Raw genomic sequence first — 13,692 nt, 5'->3', positions numbered from 1 at the left:
GGGGGCCACACCCCGGAGACGCGTGCCGCCTCTTCGGACATGCCACCACACCGTACGGCATGTATGAGGGCCCGGTGCGATGCTCCAGTGGCATTGCTACCCCCCCAGGGCCCCATCCCTTCTAACCCTGTAGCGTTTGACCACGGGATCTAGTCCTTTGACTTTGCACGGATGGGCTTTGACCAGTGGAACTCTCCACCCGGTTGTGTTAGGTCAGCCCATAGGAACACTTTGGAGCAACATCCGGGCGAATGCCACAGCAAGACCCCATCCGTGTAGACCCGACGGGTCCGTTTCCCCCCTCCAGGTGCGAGCAGGGGCGCCGTCCGTGAGGGGGGCACACCCCGGAGTCGCGTGCCGGGCGTTTGCAACCACCACAACACTTCCAGACTTGTGAGAGGCCGCGTATGCAAGATTTGGCGGCATGTGCTAGCCCCCGGAGGCCGCCGGCCACAATTGTAGACACGTGAAGAGCAATTCGCGGAGAGGGAAGTTTATCAGATACTTCTCCATCACCAAAAATTATGAAAAATTACCATCAGTCCTATAACACATGTGCCCACGTCGTGTACAAACTCATGATTTTATCGCGCTCCGAGTATTTAATAATATTCACGCCGCAACGTTACCGCAGAACGTCTACTACTGTGTCATCGCCGTCCGTGAGGGGGGCCACACCCCGGAGACGCGTGCCGCCTCTTCGGACATGCCACCACACCGTACGGCATGTATGAGGGCCCGGTGCGATGCTCCAGTGGCATTGCTGCCCCCCAGGGCCCCCGTCCCGCCTAACCCTGTAGCATTTGACCACGGGATCTAGCCCTTTGACTTTGCACGGGCGGCTTTGACAACTGGAACTCTCCACCCGGTTGTGTTAGGTCAGCCCATAGGAACACTTTGGAGCAACATCCGGGCCAAAGCCACAGCAAGACCCCATCTGTGTAGACCCGATGAGTCCATTTGCCCCCTCCAGGTGCCGGCGGCGGCGCCGTCCGTGAGGGAGGCACACCCCGGAGGCGCGTGCCGGGCGTTTGCAACCACCACAACACTTCCAGACTTGTGAGAGGCCGTGTACGCAAGATTTGGCGGCATGTGCTAGCCCCCGGAGGCCGTCGGCCACAGTCGTAGACACGCGAAGAGCAATCCGCGGATAGGGAAGTTTATCAGATACTTCTCCATCACCAAAAATTATGAAAAATTACCATCAGTCCTATAGCACATGTGCCCACGTCGTGTAAAACACTCATGATTTTATCGCGCTCCGAGTATTTAATAATATTCACGCCGCATCGTTACCGCAGAACGTCTACTACTGTGTCATCGCCGTCCGTGAGGGGGGCCACACCCCGGAGACGCGTGCCGCCTCTTCGGACATGCCACCACACCGTACGGCATGTATGAGGGTCCAGTGCGATGCTCCAGGGGCATTGCTACCCCCCCAGGGCCCCCGTCCCGCCTAACCCTGTAGCGTTTGACCATGGGATCTAGCCCTTTGACTTTGCAAGGACGGGTTTTGACCAGTGGAACTCTCCACCCGGTTGTGTTAGGTCAGCCCATAGGAACACTTTGGAGCAACATCCGGGCCAAAGCCACAGCAAGACGCCATCCGTGTAGACCCGATGCGTCCGTTTCCCCCCTCCAGGTGCCGCCGGCGGCGCCGTCCGTGAGGGGGCACACCCCGGAGACGCGTGCCAGGCGTTTGCAACCACCACAACACTTCCAGACTTGTGAGAGGCCGCGTACGTAAGATTTGGCGGCATGTGCTAGCCCCCGGAGGCCGCCGGCCACAGTCTTAGACACGCGAAGAGCAATCCGCGGAGAGGAAAGTTTATCAGATACTTGTCCATCACCAAAAATTATGAAAAATTACCATCAGTCCTATAGCACATGTCCCCACGTCGTGTAAAAAACTCATGATTTTATCGCGCTCCGAGGATTTAATAATATTCATGCCGCATCGTTACCGCAGAACGTCTACTACTGTGTCATCGCCGTCCGTGAGGGGGGGCCACACGCCGGAGACGCGTGCCGCCTCTTCGGACATGCCACCACACCGTACGGCATCTATGAGGGCCCGGTGCGATGCTCCAGTGGCATTGCTACCCCCCGGGCCCCCGTCCCGCCTAACCCTCTAGCGTTTGACCACGGGATCTAGCCCTTTGACTTTGCATGGACGGGCTTTGACCAGTGGAACTCTCCACCCGGTTGTGTTAGGTCAGCCTATAGGAAAACTTTGGAGCAACATCCGGGCCAAAGCCACAACAAGACCCCATCCGTGTAGACCCGACGCGTTTGTTTCCCCCCTCCAGGTGCCGGCGGCGGCGCCGTCTGTGAGGGGGGCACACCCCGGAGACGCGTGCGGGGCGTTTGCAACCACCACAACACTTCCAGACTTGTGAGAGGCCGCGTACGCAAGATTTGGCGGCATGTGCTAGCCCCCGGAGGCCGCCGGCCACAGTCGTAGACACGCGAGAGCAATCCGCGGAGAGGGAAGTTTATCAGATACTTCTCCATCACAAAAAATTATGAAAAATTACCATCAGTCCTATAGCACATGTGCCCACGTCGTGTAAAAAACTCATGATTTTGTCGCACTCCGAGTATTTAATAATATTCACGCCGCATCGTTACCGCAGAACGTCTACTACTGTGTCATCGCCGTCCGTGAGGGGGGCCACACCCCGGAGACGCATGCTGCCTCTTCGGACATGCCACCACACCGTACGACATGTATGAGGGCCCGATGTGATGCTCCGGTGGCATTGCTGCCCCCCAGGGCCCCCGTCCCGCCTAACCCTGTAGCGTTTGACCACGGGATCTAGCCCTTTGACTTTGCACGGACGGGCTTTGACCAGTGGAACTCTCCACCTGGTTGTGTTAGGTCAGCCCATAGGAATACTTTGGAGCAACATCCGGGCCAAAGCCACAGCAAGAACCCATCCGTGTAGACCCGACGCGTCCGTTTCCCCCCTCCAGGTGCCGGCGGCCGCGCTGTCCGTGAGGGGGGGGGGGCACACCCAGGAGACACGGGCCGGGCGTTTGCATCCGCCACAACACTTCCAGACTTGTGAGAGACCGCCTATGCAAGATTTGGCGGCATGTGCTAGCCCCCGGAGGCCGCCGGCCACAGTCGTAGACACGCGAAGAGCAATCCGCGGAGAGGGAAGTGTTCACATACTTCTCCACCACCAAAAATTATGAAAAATTATCATCAGTCCTATAGCCCATGTGCCCACGTCGTGTAAAAAACTCATGATTTTATCGCGCTCCGAGTATTTAATAATATTCACGCCGCATCGTTACCGCAGAACGTCTACTACTGTGTCATCGCCGTCCGTGAGGGGGGCCACACCCCGGAGACGCGTGCCGCCTCTTTGGACATGCCACCACACCGTACGGCATGTATGATGGCCCGGTGCGATGCTCCAGTGGCATTGCTACCCCCACGGTCAACAACTGCTTCTTCTCATGTTTTTTACTTTACACTCTTTAAAGTTGAGTTTTGAAAAAAATCATCAAAAGTCATGGAATTTATAAACTTTGGTCGTAAAATCATATGAAATATGAGATACAAAAAAGATAGTGCAAAACAAAGACGAAAAGAGAAGGGGAAAAATATTAGAGCAGTACTTACCGGGGGTCGACTATCGTCCCTCGGGAATGTCTACATTTTCCGAGGGTGACTCTCGGTAAAGCATCTAACCTAGATCTAGGGGGACGTATTTTCCGAGAGCTGCTCTCGGTAAATCATCTAACCTAGATCTAGAGTTGATTTCTTTTCCGAGGGCCGCACCGACAAGCACTCGACAAATGTGACGTCGACTACTTAAGCATATTTCCCCCCTGTTGTTTCTTCTCTCAGCTCCCCACCGACCGGCGCCCCTCCTCCTCTGCTCCCCACCGACCGGCGCCCCCTCCACTGCCGCCCCCCACACCACACCGAGCTCCTCCCTCCGGTGAGCCCCCCTCCTCCTCTCCATGTGTGTATAGATAGATGGATGCATAGATAGATGGATGGATGCATAGATAGATGGATGGATTGATAGATGGATGCATAGATAGATGGATGGATTGATAGATGGGTGCATAGATAGATGGATGGATTGATAGATGGATGGATGCCATGTAGATACATTTTTTTTAAAAAAAATGTAGATAATTGTTGATAATGTTGTATGCATGGATGCTATGTGCGGATGTGACCGATGAGATACGTGAGATAGTGTCGATGAGAGTTGTTCTTGGAGGAAGAAAAATCAACTTTTGAGCAATGACGGTTGATTTGTGTGAGCTCCTCATGTTATATCTTGATAACGCGCGAGGGGCTCACCCAGCTCAACCATCATCAAAAGTTGAAATACCCGTGAGAGAGTGTCCACCATATATACCACCACCAGCGAGAGTGTCCACCGTATATACGTGAGAGAGTGTTGATGAGAGTTGTTCTTGGAGGAAGAAAAATCAACTTTTGAGCGATGACGGTTGATCTGTGTGAGCTCCTCATGTTATATCTTGATAACGCACGAGGGGCTCACCTAGCTCAACCATCACCGAAAGTTGAAATACCCGTGAGAGAGTGTCCACCATATATACCACCACCAGCGAGAGTGTCCACCGTATATACGTGAGAGAGTGTTGATGAGAGTTGTTCTTGGAGGAAGAAAAATCAACTTTTGAGCGATGACGGTTGATCTGTGTGAGCTCCTCATGTTATATCTTGATAACGCACGAGGGGCTCACCTAGCTCAACCATCACCGAAAGTTGAAATACCCGTGAGAGAGTGTCCACCATATATACCACCACCAGCGAGAGTGTCCACCGTATATACGTGAGAGAGTGTCGTTGAGAGTTGTTCTTGGAGGAAGAAAATCAACTTTTGATGATGGCGGTCGATCTACGTGAGCTCTTCATGTTATATCTTTCATGTTTGATTCTTATGTTATTTTCCATTGTGTGATGAAAGGTGTTAGCATCGATCGATTTTTTGGCTATGGCCTCCTCGAACGATGAAGCTTCCATTTGGGTCGACTCCACGGACACGAAGAAGAGCTCCGAGGACCGCTTGGAGGAACTCCTTGAGAAGAACCCACAGTTGATCCTAATGAAGTTTTTTGTGGATCTGGCCAAGAAGAATCCCCCAGCTAAGGAGGGCAAGACTCCACCACGCAAGGAGCCATTGAGTCCACCGATCATCATTCCCGACGAAGCTTGGTCCTCCACTGTGGGGGATGCCCCCACGTGCTCTAACTCGACGATCACTGGTTTCACCGACTACACCTTGGAGTAGTCACCTAGATAGTTTGACATTGATTTAGTAGTATAGTTATGTACCTGCTGATATGGATTTGGATGGCCACTTGCGATGCTTTTGATTGTATGAGTGATGAATGCTTATGTTGATTATGTATGATGTGCCTTTTTTCTTTTTCTTTTGTAGATGAAGTGGTATGTGGTGTACAGAGGACGATGTCCAGGAGTCTATAATTCATGGTCGGAATGCAATGAACAAATACTTCATTATGAAGGCAACTCCTTCGCCTCATTCAACAACAGAGAGATGGCAGAGTATCATTACAATCAGTATTTGCTTAAGCAAAAGAGAAAAACAGAATTACGCAATGGTGCAAGCCAGACACGGCTTAGCTGGTTCAGTGGGTTGAAGAACTTCATAATTCTCTTTCAGTTTGTCATAATTGTGGTGTTGCTTTTTATCATATGGTGCGTGCATGCAGACCACTTTGTTGTTTAATTAGTAAGTAGGCACTTGTACTAAAGAGCTACTTTGTGATTTGAAATGAAGCTTGTGTGAACTATTTATGGATTAATGCTTATGTGAGTTTGTTGTTAACCTGTGTGACTTGGAATGCAAGTTTGAGTATTGTATAAATGTTTTTGCTGCACCAACTCGAGCAAAAAGTAGTATGAACAGAACTAGGAACAAAATTTTACCGAGGGCGGCACTCGGCAAAGAGGCATGCGCTGGGAGCTGAAGGCACTTGGCTGTTGCAGTTATGCCGAGAGGACTCTCGATAGAGGAGTGGTTACCGAGGGTTGACTCTAGGCTCTCGGTAAATTAGCAGGTGCCGAGGGTCGATTATCGGCTCTCGGTAATGGCCGCTTTTTCCGAGAGTCACTCTCGGTAAAGCATCTAACCTAGATCTGTACCGTTCCCCTTTCTTTCTATCTTCATTCTTCTCCTCTCTGTTCCCCGGGCCACCATCGCCGCCGTCGCCGAAATCGCCATCGCCGCCCTCAACCACCACCAACTGCCGCCGCCACCCCTCCTCCACCGCCCCAACTGCAGCCACCGCCACCCCTCCTCCACCACCACCAACTGCGGCCACCGCCCCCTCTCTATTCCCCGCGCCACCACCGCGCCACCACCGCCGCCGCCGCCGAAATCACCGCCGCCACCCCTCCTCCACCTCCCCCAACTGCAGCCACCGCCACCCCTCCTCCTCCACCACCAACTGCGGCCACCGCCCCCAACTGTCGTCGCCACCAAGCTTCATGGCCGGCGGCCGGCGCGGCGGTTCTTCGATGCGGCCCGAGGACGGCCGCCACAACGGAGCTCCTCGGGTAGCGCGGCAGCTGGAGATGCCCTCAGGTTAGTACAAAACCGGCCCCTCCTCCCTCTCTCGTCTCTGTATCTTGTCCTCCTCCGCCGTTGAGAGTCGTGGTGGCAGGGGCATCCTCTTTCTCAGGCCATTAGTGAATGTTACATGCAGGTATAGGGCGATTCCAGTAGTGAATGTTAGATGCTTGCTTGTGTAACCATTAAGGAATCATACATTATTTGGTTTCAAAGTCGAACCATGGATAAATTGCTTGCTTGTGTAACGAAGTTTGGAATAGACCGCAACGATTAAGCATTGTAGCTTTCAGCCATCTATCCAAATCATGGGGTCCTTCTAAGAGTACTTGAAAGTCCATGGTGCCGTAATCCACATATGTTGAGTGAACTTTAATCTCCGCCTATCATCAAGAACAATGAAATACATGTTGTTATTGTGTCCGGATTTAGAGGAGCATGTTGCGAACTCTATATCCAAGTCAGATTTGATAAGATCTAAAGAGTGGGAATCATATATGAATTATGCTTGTTGGCATATATTACATCCAGTTAAAATGAAGCTTGAATAAACCATGGAGTATGCTTCAATACTTTTTATTTACCATTTTGGTTGTGCTTATACTCTTCTTTCACATAACTTACGATTTTTTTAGTTTGGACATATAGGCCGACTCCACTTTTATATTGAAATATTGAAATGAAACCAAGCATCCAACTGGTCATCGTCCCTAACATAGATATGTAAACTAATCAACAAAGTGAATACCTGTTGGCTTGGTTTTCTTTAATGAAAATCGGAAGGGGAAAACCCTTCTTTGATCAAAAAAAAGTTTGATGCCTTTTGAAGTAGTGTGGTTAATATTCATCATATTTATTTTGTTTTTCAGATTCTGATGGGGGCACTAGTAAGTACCGGAGAGTCACGATTTGTAGGACCGAGTCGTCCGCCTCCCACCAGTCCACTCCCGACGACGAGTCATCATCGGATGGCGATGTCGGAGTGGACTTAGATGGACCAGATCCGCTCGCTACCGAGTCGGGCGACATGAAGGCCTCAGACGGCTCGGGGTCTACCTCGAGCAACATTTCCAAGAGGAAGAAATCCGGGCGTGGTCCGGGGAAGGTCCCGGAACCAACTGCTGCCAGCAACCGTCCTGTCATTTGCCCGACAGGAGAGGGGTATGCAAGCATTTCATTTCCATCATATTTTGGATGCCACAGCTTTGACACTCACATATGCTTGTCTTTTATATCATGCAGCCAGTGGGAATTTATCCCGACACAACCTAAGGGGGCCCGCCCGCCGAACCACGTCATCGGCTCCCTCTTGAGGAAGCACTTCCCTGGATTGTCCAAGCCGGGTGATGACGATCCGCCGTCGCCAGGTTTAACCTAGGAGCATTATCTACACAACAAGGATGAGCACGATGTCACCATGGCCACTCGGGTCATCAATGCTTTTTTTGTAAGTATCTTCGCTCCGACCACTGCATTTTTCCATATCCAAATCCTTGCTTGCGTGGATGGTGAGAAGATGCCATATGCTTTCTTGTAGCAAACATTTTCTTGCGTGGATGGTGAGAAGCAGAAGGCGATCAAAGGCATCGTGAAATCTGCCCGAAAGATACTCTCTGACACCAAGCACACGCTGCGGTACAAAGCCGTGATGCAGTGTCAGCCACTCGATGAGAAGGGAGAGAAGATGACAAGGAAGACTGCTTGCCAGACCAACTTGTCGCAAGAAGAATACCTGTCAGTGGTAAGTGACTACATCGGTTGCTAGTACTTTGATTCATCCCTCTTGTTCCTCAATTATTCGATTTTGTCTGACTAGGCGAAGGAACCCTGGATGAAGGAGGATTGTTGGGAGGCCCTGGTTGACATGTGGTGTGACCCAGCATGGCAGGCGCAACATGTGGAGAAGGGAAACGAACGGGCCAAAATGCCAGGCCCGGCTCATGTCCAGGGGAGCCGGAACCTAACCGCTCTCAAGCAACACATGGTATGTGGATTAAGATGTTAACTTTTTCGCACGGTGCATCTTGGTTCATTCAACTTGATGGTTAATTTTGCAGGAGGCGAAGGCTGGTCGCCCGGTCCACATCCTGGAAGCCTGGAGAGAAGGCCACAAGGGGAAGGATGGCGCCGAGTTCTGCAGCGAGTCGGCGGAGGAGAAGTGGGGGGCCTTCAAAGAGGTCTTCCAGGAGGTGCACGGGCAGGAAGCCGAACCTACGTCCAAGCCCCTTGATCCTGAGCTTCTCATCATTGCTGGTGAGGGGAAGGGCCATGGGCGCCACCTCCTTTGCAACGGGGCGATCGCCACCTCCTCGCATCGCAAGCTGCACGAGATACGCGCGTCGAGCACCAGCTCAACTCCGTCCATACGGAGTCGCCCAACCGCCGCATCACGTGAGATAACGCATCTCAAGGTTAGCATCCTAACCTTTCATTTATGTCCATGCCTCGAAATAGCACCGTTCCAACCTATATGAGCCTAATGCCATGTTACAGGATTTAATGGCGCAGCGGGCTGTTGAAGAGGAGCAAAGGCGGCAGGCTGAGCAGGAGTCCAGAGAAAAGGAACGGGAAGACACGAACAAGAGGTTGAAGCTGCTTGAGGATCAACTACAGGTAGAACATTATCTAAACTAGAGTAGAAGATTCATTACATATGGACGAACTACCCTCACGTGACTCTCATCTTATAGGTTCTTATGCAATCTCGAAGCAGTGCAAGTGATGCTCCTCCTCCTCCTCCGGAATGTTAAGCCGATGGCCTCTCCTCCTCAAGATGATCTATATATGAACAAGTGTACTTCTATTGTGACGTGCACGTGTTTTGCAAGTAGTGACAATATGTATGAATTTGCGACTTGTGTGTGACATCTACTAGGATAATACATTCGACTTGTGTGTGACAATATATGGACTATCCCTAATTATGCCTATATATGTGTGGACTAGATCAAATTATGCCTATATATGATCAAATTATGCCTATATATGTGTGGACTAGATCAAATTATGCCTATATATGATCAAATTGCACTGCAGTTGTTTTTATCTACAGGGATCAGAAAAGAAAAAGTTTGACAGCAGAATGGATGGGAAAGATTTCCGAGAGCAACACTCGGAAAACGATATACTACCGAGAGCTCCTCTCGGAAACATGGTCGTCTGGGACACTACTGTTGTGCCACAACTTTTCCGAGAGCAGCTCTTGGAAAAGAAGGCGAGCATTGCCGAGCATAGCTCTCGGCAAAGCTATGTAAAGTGTCAGCCTCCATGTGGGCCACACTGTCGTACTGGTCAGAAGGATTGCCGAGAGCAGCTCTCGGCAAAGATATCATCATTTTTTTTCAAAAATATTTAGCAAGTTATTTAAAACTTTTATTGATAAATGTGACCAGTGGGACCACATGTCAGTTAGAAAGAAGACACACAAAAAAAAACAGGATGTTGCATATGCTTTGCCGAGGGTGACGCTCGGCAAAGTACGCAGTAACTGACGGAGCCGTCTGTTGCGGACGGGCATGCCACGTGGCTCCTCTTTGCCGTGAGCGGCTCTCGGCGTCTGCAACTTTGCCGTGCGGTGCCTCTTTGCCGTGAGGCAGCGGTGGGTTTGCCGAGATTGACACTCGGCAAATCTTGCTTTGCCGAGTGTCCGTGTTTTAGCACTCGGCGAAGAGCATTACACCCGGCGTACATGAAAATTCCAGTAGTGAGAGGCATCTTCACCTTGTAAGGTACGCCGTGGAAGTGTCCACGGCGCTGAACCGTGTTGCTCTGTTCAAGCACGGGCATGTCAAGGAGAAGGGGCCCTGCTGCTGGGAGATGGTGACCCTGCGAAGCAAGTGGAGCGACGAGGAGAAACGCGCCGTTCTGGATAGAATCTGCTGCCCCACGGCCCAAATTGAAGTGGTGCTAGGTTGAATTTCAGTCTCTGCAGTGTATGCAGGAATTATCACGCTTCTGGGTTTGATTTATGTTCTTCGAGAAAGGATGATCGATGCTTCTCTGGTTTCTGGATTTTGCTAATAAATGAGAAGAAGAAAATGATGGCCGTGTGATGTAATGTGTATGCTATGTAACTGAAATGTTTCCTGCCTTACTTGCTGCTGTTTTGTACCACCTCATAGTGAGGTCAATATGTTGGAGTATCATATCAAATTTAGCAAGGCCCTAAAATGAGACGGCCATCATTGTAATAATCAAAGGTGGTCTATACTCTATACATGGGTGGTCAACTCGTTTGTGTTCTATAGTTATATGCTGTTCTTATACCGGTCACATGCTTTCTTATAGGACCTCTAGATAACCTCAGTTTATAACTATACTTTTACTCCCGAAAAGAATTTAATCATGTCTCTGCTTTCAGCCTAGATAAATCTTTGCCCTGATTATGAATTTTATGTTCTGCTCTTTGCATGTCGTTTCATTTTACTGGGTGAAATAGCACGTCTTTGTTCCACGACTCTTGAGTCTGACACTCCCTGTACTACTTGGGTCACATCAATTGGTAATTAGTTGATGAATGTCATAAATTCCATGGTCTAATATGACATCTGGTGCTTGATATTGCAGCTGTACTAGTAAGGTCAGATGTTAATTTTACTTTTGCAATTGTGTAATCCAAATTGCAGATGTTTTTGTATCACCTTTGCTGGATACACCATAACTGTAATTTGGCCTGATGGAGTTCTCTCATTTTCTATCTCATATACTAGATGTGTTCATGTGGTCGCCTTGATTTTGGCTTTCGACAAAGGACTGAACTTATGTTTTTGTGTTTCAGGTCATTGAATACCTAGCAATATCAGCATCTTCAGCAAGCAGCTACTCCAAACTCCATCTCTCCAAACATCAAAGGATAGCCTGATGTTTCATGTGCTCTTTGAGTCAAATTGCAGCTCGTGTCGCCTATCCAATCTTCTCCTGCTTTGGTAACTCCACCAGCTTGCTGCCATGTATTGTGGATTATGTAGACAGTTTATTGTTTCCATGAAATCACCATTGTGTTTAAAATCTGAAGCCTAGATTCATTTGAAACAATTGACCAGTTTATTGGCGCATTTAGGGCTACTGTCTTTCATTCAGCCACTAAGCTAGAGTATAATGATCCTAAATATAGTAGCTATCCAAAAAAAAAGCAACCATCAGTTGATAATTGGTGTGTAGGCGGTCTGAACGCCATAGCCATAGAAGCCCCCTTCTGAACCGGTGATCGGAAAAAAAACTGAAATGTTTCCTGCACTTGTCTTGTGCTGCCTTGTATTGCATAGTTAGGTCAATATGTTGGTAGTACCATACTTCATTTGTGCACTTGGGTGGCGCAATCCCTTCTTCATATTTCCATATTGCTACTTTTTGTACAGAAGTTTCAGCAGCAGCTACCTTTATGAGCAATTGAGCATCGTTGCAATCGTTGGTTGGTAGAGTATTTTACATGTTTGATTTATACTCCGTCTATCGGAGGTCATCCATGCCTAGAATATGGGCATAGATGTTCCGAACTTGAGAAGTGATCGGAGTGAAATCTCACATATCCAAGTTGCTAAATGTAGGTTCTTCTGGAGGATGGAAGATCCCCTGTTTTTACCAATAGTTGAACTGTGCTTGTATATCCTGTACTCTTTGGCTTGGGATCATCTCTTCTAAACGGATGAACATTGCCCTCGTGTCTAAGTGGTTGTGGCGCATTGAGACCGGCGATGGTGGTCTTTGGCTCCACATCATCCGCAATAAATACTTGCGGGTCAGCCACTCGCCTTTGCTCCTAGGATGGGCGGTTCCCAATTCTGGCAATCGATCATCCAGTTGCTGCCAGTTCTTCGGATAGGCTCTTCGATTAGTATTGGTTCGGGCACTAATACTGTACTTTCTTTTGGCTGGACCGTTGGTCTGGCACTAGGCCCTTTGCCGAGCGATTCCACTCACTCTTTACTATTTGTGCTCGCCCTCAACTCACGGTTGGGGCGGCCCTGGCGGACCTCTCTTGCTTAACTTTTAGACGTACCTTTGGTTCCTAGGAGCAGGGCCAGTGGGAGGATTTGCTAGAGTGCATCGCTCTACACTCTCCTTCCTTGGAGCCTGATGCCATGTCATGGCATTTAGAGCCCAATGGGCTGTTTTCCATCAAGTCCCTTTATCAGGCACTGGTGGCCACTCCTGGACCTCAGGAGTTAAATATCCTTTGGGAGATTAAGGTGCTGTTGAAGATATGAATCTTCCTTTGGCAATGGGTGCGAGGCCGCCTTCCCTCGGGAACGGAGGTGCTCAAACGCAATGGCCCTAGTGATGGGACTTGCCCGCTATGTGACGTCCCGAAAGACACCAACCACATCTTCCTCCGTTGTCCGGCCCCCATTTTCCTGTGGAGTTGCTTCCGCGAGGTGGTTGGGGGCAACTCGTGCCATGGTAACCTTCCTGACCTGTTCCGTGAGACTCTTAGCTCTCTGTGCGGAACGCGACCATCCCTTTGGGCCGCGATTAGCGCTTTAGATTGGACGCTTTGGAATGTGCGCAATAAACTTGTGATCGAACATGTGATCCCTCGAAGGGCTACTGACGCCATTTACGAAATGTGCGGCTTCTTGCAGCTTTGGCGACCGCTTAGCAAGCGGCGACATCAGGACGACATCGACGTGATCATCGCTGGTCTCCGCTCCTCCGCCATCTCCCTGTGGAGTTTTGGGGTTTGTTGTGCTATGCCCCTAGCCAGACCTTTTTTTGGTTTTCTTGTCATACTTGAACTTTGATCTCTTGTCTTTCTGGATGACTTTGGTGCGGTTGTTGTATAATATAAAGGGGGGCGAAACCCTTTTTCGTCATATCATGTACTCTTTTAAGTCGCTAGCCGTACAGATCCTAGTTATTTGGCTCTCCAAAAACTAGTTTGTGTTATATCGTTGTGTCAGATAAAATTGACAGTTGAGCAAGCAACTTCGTCTACATCTTTACCCAAGTCGGTACATGGTGCTAGGAATATTATTATAAATCCGAGAATATTTTTTAAATCATGAACATTTTTTCGTATTTGTAAACATTTTATGAACTCTGAGAACATTTGTTTTCAAAATTCATGACCATTTTTGAAATTCAAGAACATTTTCATTTT

The 13,692-nt window shown here is 49.4% G+C and overlaps 1 protein-coding gene across 1 annotated transcript in view; it reads left to right on the top strand.

Annotated features, from left to right (window-relative positions):
• Positions 1–10,815, top strand: part of LOC109735658 (uncharacterized) — a 41,207-nt gene extending 30,392 nt beyond the window's left edge. The window contains exon 2 of the mRNA XM_040389738.2: positions 10,298–10,815. Within this exon, the coding sequence (XP_040245672.1) occupies positions 10,298–10,508 (211 nt within the window). The 3' untranslated portion in view covers positions 10,509–10,815. The remainder of the gene's footprint in view (positions 1–10,297) is intronic.
• Positions 10,816–13,692: the final 2,877 nt, after the last annotated feature.

Source organism: Aegilops tauschii, chromosome 5 (genome assembly GCF_002575655.3).
Source record: "Aegilops tauschii subsp. strangulata cultivar AL8/78 chromosome 5, Aet v6.0, whole genome shotgun sequence".
Classification (NCBI taxonomy): Eukaryota; Viridiplantae; Streptophyta; class Magnoliopsida; order Poales; family Poaceae; genus Aegilops; species Aegilops tauschii.
This window is presented reverse-complemented; position numbering and strand designations above follow the sequence as displayed.